Source organism: Colossoma macropomum, unplaced genomic scaffold (genome assembly GCF_904425465.1).
Source record: "Colossoma macropomum unplaced genomic scaffold, Colossoma_macropomum, whole genome shotgun sequence".
Classification (NCBI taxonomy): domain Eukaryota; kingdom Metazoa; phylum Chordata; class Actinopteri; order Characiformes; family Serrasalmidae; genus Colossoma; species Colossoma macropomum.
The window spans coordinates 41,919,885-41,924,924 of record NW_023494784.1 but is presented as its reverse complement, the minus strand read 5'-3'; the positions used below and the strand labels follow the sequence as shown (position 1 = coordinate 41,924,924).

Genomic DNA, 5,040 nt, shown 5'->3' with positions numbered 1-5,040 from the left:
TGTGAAATAGTTCTAGAGAAACTGATGGTCAGAACTGTTCACAGTGGCGGTGATGGGAACCAGACGTCTGAAGAGCTGAAGTCTCTAAAGCTCCCTCAAAGAAAGTTATTACATGAAGTGTAATAACATTTTGAATACACTGCCTGACACTGTTTTGCGAAAATTTTGAGAAAGTTTTTCTACAGGTCGAGAGGTACACACAGGGCTCTGTGGGGCAAAACAGTCCCCCAAAAATGTATTTTCAACACTGCATATAAAAAGTCAGCTGTCTCTTGCTTGTTCTGGATGGTAAATAAAATTTAGTTATATATACATATATATATACCGATCAGGCATAACATTATGACCACCTCCTTGTTTCTACGCTCATTGTCCATTTTATCAGCTCCACTTACTATATAGGTGCACTTTGTAGTTCTACAGTTACAGACTGTAGTCCATCTGTTTCTCTGCATACTTTGTTAGCCCCCTTTTACCCTGTTCTTCAGTGGTCCGGACCCCCATGGACCCTCACAGAGCAGGTACTATTTGGGTGGTGGATCATTCTCAGCACTGCAGTAACACTGACGTGGTGGTGGTGTGTTAGTGTGTGTTGCGCTGGTCTGAGTGGATCAGACACAGCAGTGCTGCTGAAGTTTTTAAACACCTCAGTGTCACTGCTGGACTGAGAATAGTCCACCAACCAAAAACCTGCCTGTGACCACTGATGAAGGACTAGAGGATGACCAACACAAACTGTGCAGCAGCAGATGAGCTATCGTCTCTGACTTTACATCTACAAAGTGGACTGACGAGGTAGGAGTGTCTAATAGAGTGGACAGTGAGTGGACACAGTGTTTAAAAACTCCAGCAGCACTGCTGTGTCTGATCCACTCAGACCAGCGCAACACACACTAACACACCACCACCACGTCAGTGTTACTGCAGTGCTGAGAATGATCCACCACCCAAATAGTACCTGCTCTGTGAGGGTCCATGGGGGTCCGGACCACTGAAGAACAGAGCAAAAGGCCTATATAGTAAGTGGAGCTGATAAAATGGACAATGAGCGTAGAAACAAGGAGGTGGTCATTATGTTATGCCTGATCGGTGTATGTGATCCCTGGTTCCTATCACCCCAACTATAAAGAAATCTGAGTGGCTAAGCTTCACTACCATTAAGCTTCTGAACCATTTTCACATCAAACCACTCTGAATCACTTTTTTCTTTCTCTACTATTGAATTTTCTGAGAAATTTTGAAAAGTCGGTGGAGTTCCCCTTTAAGTACATTGAACTGAGTGAACGCAGGTTGTTACAAACAAACCAGCCAAACCAGCAGTGATACATCCAGCATCCATCAGCGTAGGAGCACGAATGGGCGTGGCATCTATAAACAACCCCCTGCCAATTGGCCTACTGCGGAAATGGGCGTGGCATCGGCGCGTTGTGGGCGTGGCTTATCCACTCCACGGCTTCTCTCAGTAATTAGCGCCTGAGCAGCAGGAGCCCAGAGAGAGCAGGCAGGCGGAGAGGAGCGGTCAGAGACAGAGAGAGCTTAAGTTTTCAGCCTAAAAACGGGGAAAGAAGAAAGAGAGGAGGTGCGAGTGGAGCTGTGGACCTTCCTGAAGTCTGCAATGTTGAATTTTTGCTGCTGAAATGATGAAAAAGAGACTTTAAAACGGATAAACAGAGCTGAGACGGAGCAGCACCTGAAACCTGTTGCTGTTAAACCGTGAAACCGCCCGTCAAGTCAAGTTCGGAGTTTTAATGTTTTCTGACTTTTACCTCAGATTTTCAGCCAAACCTCCTTGTATGAGGAGGAAGAAGTGCCTGAATGAGTGAGTTTCGCGTAGCCATGTGGAAAACGGTACCAGGACCGACGAAGGAAATGGAAACTGGGGCTCTGCAGAGCCACTTAACGTTAGTTAAAGCCATTAAGAGGAAATGAACTTTCAGCTTTGCTTCTTTCTTTTACGGTATGCGTGGTGAATGATTGACCATTCAGCTCTGAGGAGGAGAGTCCATGGATGGATACGCTTTTTCCGGTACGTTAAAAACCTCCCAACCTACTTCACCCCTTTGTTTTTATGAATAAAGACGATTTACTGTCGTTTTGAGTTCTTAAAACCTGTGTTCACCCGTCTCGTTCGAATTTTCCGTTCCACCTTAAATGGTGCAGCAGTTACATTCTGGCGCCTCAGGCGCCAGAATGTAACTGCTGCACCATTTAAGGTGGAACGGAAAATTCGAACGAGAAGTTGGCGAATAAAGCTCGAACTCTAGCTAACATTTCCCTTTCACTTTGTCCTTTTTTCCCCCCAGCCTTGTGCCCTGTTTAGACCCCGGGTTTGTGTGAAAGTCTCTCGGTCTGGAATGAAACTCTGCTCTGATTTACGACGCTGTGGACTGTGGACATGCTGCTGGAGCAGTTACGGCTTCCTTTGGGGATTTCTACTTTCCGACGAGTGGCTGTAAATTCAAAGAACTGAGAAAATACTCAGGCTTCAACGTTTGACATTCCAACATATATATATATATTGTTTGGTGACTGAGATCAGTTGGTCCTCCATGGCTAGCCTGAGGAAGCCTCCTACCTCTGGTCTGGGCTTTGGGCTTCTTGCTCTCCTGCTGTCCCACCTGCCCCGGCTCACCTTGGCCGCCTCCAAGGACATAGTGTGCGAGCCCATCACCGTGCCCATGTGCAAAGGGATCGGCTACAACCTCACCTACATGCCCAACCAGTTCAACCACGACACCCAGGAGGAGGTGGGCCTGGAGGTGCACCAGTTTTGGCCCCTGGTCCGCATCCGCTGCTCTCCGGACCTGCTCTTCTTCCTCTGCAGCATGTACACCCCCATCTGCCTGCCGGACTACAAGAAGCCGCTGCCGCCGTGCCGCTCCGTCTGCGAGAGGGCCAAGAGGGGCTGCTCTCCTCTCATGATCCAGTACGGCTTCGAGTGGCCCGAGCGCATGAGCTGCGAGCAGCTTCCCGTGCTGGGGGACCCGGACCGGCTTTGCATGGACCAGAACAGCAGCGAGACCACCACTCTATCTCCGTCCTTCCCCAAACCCACTCCCAAGGGGTCGTCCAGGCACCGGGCCACGTCCAAATCGGCCGCGCCTCAGAAGTGCGACCGCGAGTGCCGCTGCCGTGAGCCGTTGGTTCCCATCAAGAAAGAATCCCATCCGCTTTACAACCGGGTGCAAACGGGCTCCCTGCCCAACTGCGCCCTTCCCTGCCACCAGCCCTACTTCTCCCAGGACGAGCGCGCCTTCACAGCTTTCTGGATCGGATTGTGGTCCGTGCTGTGCTTTGTGTCCACCCTCACCACCGTGGCCACTTTCCTGATTGACATGGAGCGCTTCAAGTACCCCGAGCGGCCCATCATCTTCCTGTCCACTTGCTACCTCTTCGTGTCGCTGGGGTACATAATACGGCTGCTGGCGGGCCACGAGCGGGTGGCCTGTGGAGGTTTGGGGGACCAGCGGCACATCCTGTACGACACCACGGGTCCGGCGCTCTGCACCCTCGTCTTCCTGCTTATCTACTTCTTCGGAATGGCCAGCTCCATCTGGTGGGTTGTCCTTTCTTTCACCTGGTTCCTGGCTGCCGGCATGAAGTGGGGCAACGAGGCAATTGCTGGCTACTCGCAGTATTTCCACCTGGCTGCCTGGCTTGTCCCTAGCGTCAAGTCCATCGCTGTTTTGGCCCTCAGCTCTGTAGACGGAGACCCTGTTGCTGGGATTTGCTACGTGGGCAACCAAAGCCTGGAGAGCCTGCGGGGTTTTGTGTTGGCCCCACTGGTCGTCTACCTCTTCTCCGGCTCCCTCTTCTTGTTGGCCGGGTTTGTGTCGCTTTTCCGCATCCGCAGTGTCATCAAGCAGGGCGGCACCAAGACAGACAAGCTGGAGAAGCTGATGATCCGCATCGGCCTCTTCACCGTGCTTTACACGGTTCCTGCCACCATCGTGGTGGCGTGCCTGGTGTATGAGCAGCACTATCGGCCGGAATGGGAGCGGGCGCTGGGATGCTCCTGCGCCTCCGAGCGCCAGCAGCTGGGCCTGGGGCCTGACTATGCCGTCTTCATGCTCAAGTACTTCATGTGCCTGGTGGTGGGCATCACCTCTGGCGTCTGGATCTGGTCAGGGAAGACGCTGGAGTCGTGGCGGAGGTTTGTGGCGCGATGCTTTCCCTGCAGGGCCAGGAAGCCGCCCGCCTCCGCTTCCTCCATGTACAGCGAGGCTAGCACAGCGCTAACCGCCCGTGCTGGATCCGCACCACCGGGGTCCTACCATAAACCGGCTCCACCGTCACACGTCTGAGTGGTCAGCCGTGCTATGAACTTTCTGAGTGAATAGACCCTGACCACTGTTCATTGGGCAAGAACTTCAGTTCAATCCACCTGCACCATTCAGGAGTTAGATGGATAAAGACTACCGGCTTTTTCAAGTAGCGAAGTTTTTCTGTTCTACAGGTGGATAAAATATGGACGTGGATATCATGCATGTAAATGAAAGAGGGAAAGATAAAACAAGGAATTTTCTTCTGGGGGAGAAACCATAACTGCTGGCTCAATGGTTGAAGCATCAGTGGCAAAAAAAAAAGAATACAAATCTAAAGCAGACAGCGCAAGGAGCCACGAGTTGTTCTCAGAATAAAAAAAGAAAAGAAATACTACGGCCTCCTACGGTTCCTGTGGACCGAGCTGTAGAGGCATTTTATTTATTTGTGCATTTCTGTAAATATTTGCTCTTTTTAGATTGTGCTCATCAGGGAGCGTTTGGGACTGTATAATGGAAACCAGGGCCGGGATATTCCGAGGAGATTCAGACGTTTGTTTGGTTTTAAATGTCACATCCAGTCATCGAATTTAGAAGTGTCTTTTACTGGTAAAAGATAAGTCTGCGTGTGTGCTTGAATTACCTTTTTACCCACTGTATACGCTCGTGAAAAGAATTTATAAACAACTCATTGATGGGGGGGACGTGAAAAATTACTCTGACAGTCAATTTGTATAGTCTGAACACAGTCAAAACAGTCTGGCTCAATCGGATGTCG

The 5,040-nt window shown here is 50.5% G+C and overlaps 1 protein-coding gene across 1 annotated transcript; it reads left to right on the top strand.

Moving 5' to 3' along the window:
• Positions 1–1,749: 1,749 nt before the first annotated feature.
• On the top strand, positions 1,750–4,586 carry fzd5 (frizzled class receptor 5). The gene is made up of 2 exons (XM_036571724.1): positions 1,750–2,026; positions 2,304–4,586. The coding sequence occupies exon 2, from the start codon at positions 2,550–2,552 to the stop codon at positions 4,302–4,304; it is 1,755 nt and encodes a 584-aa protein (XP_036427617.1). The 5' UTR covers positions 1,750–2,026; positions 2,304–2,549; the 3' UTR covers positions 4,305–4,586.
• Positions 4,587–5,040: the final 454 nt, after the last annotated feature.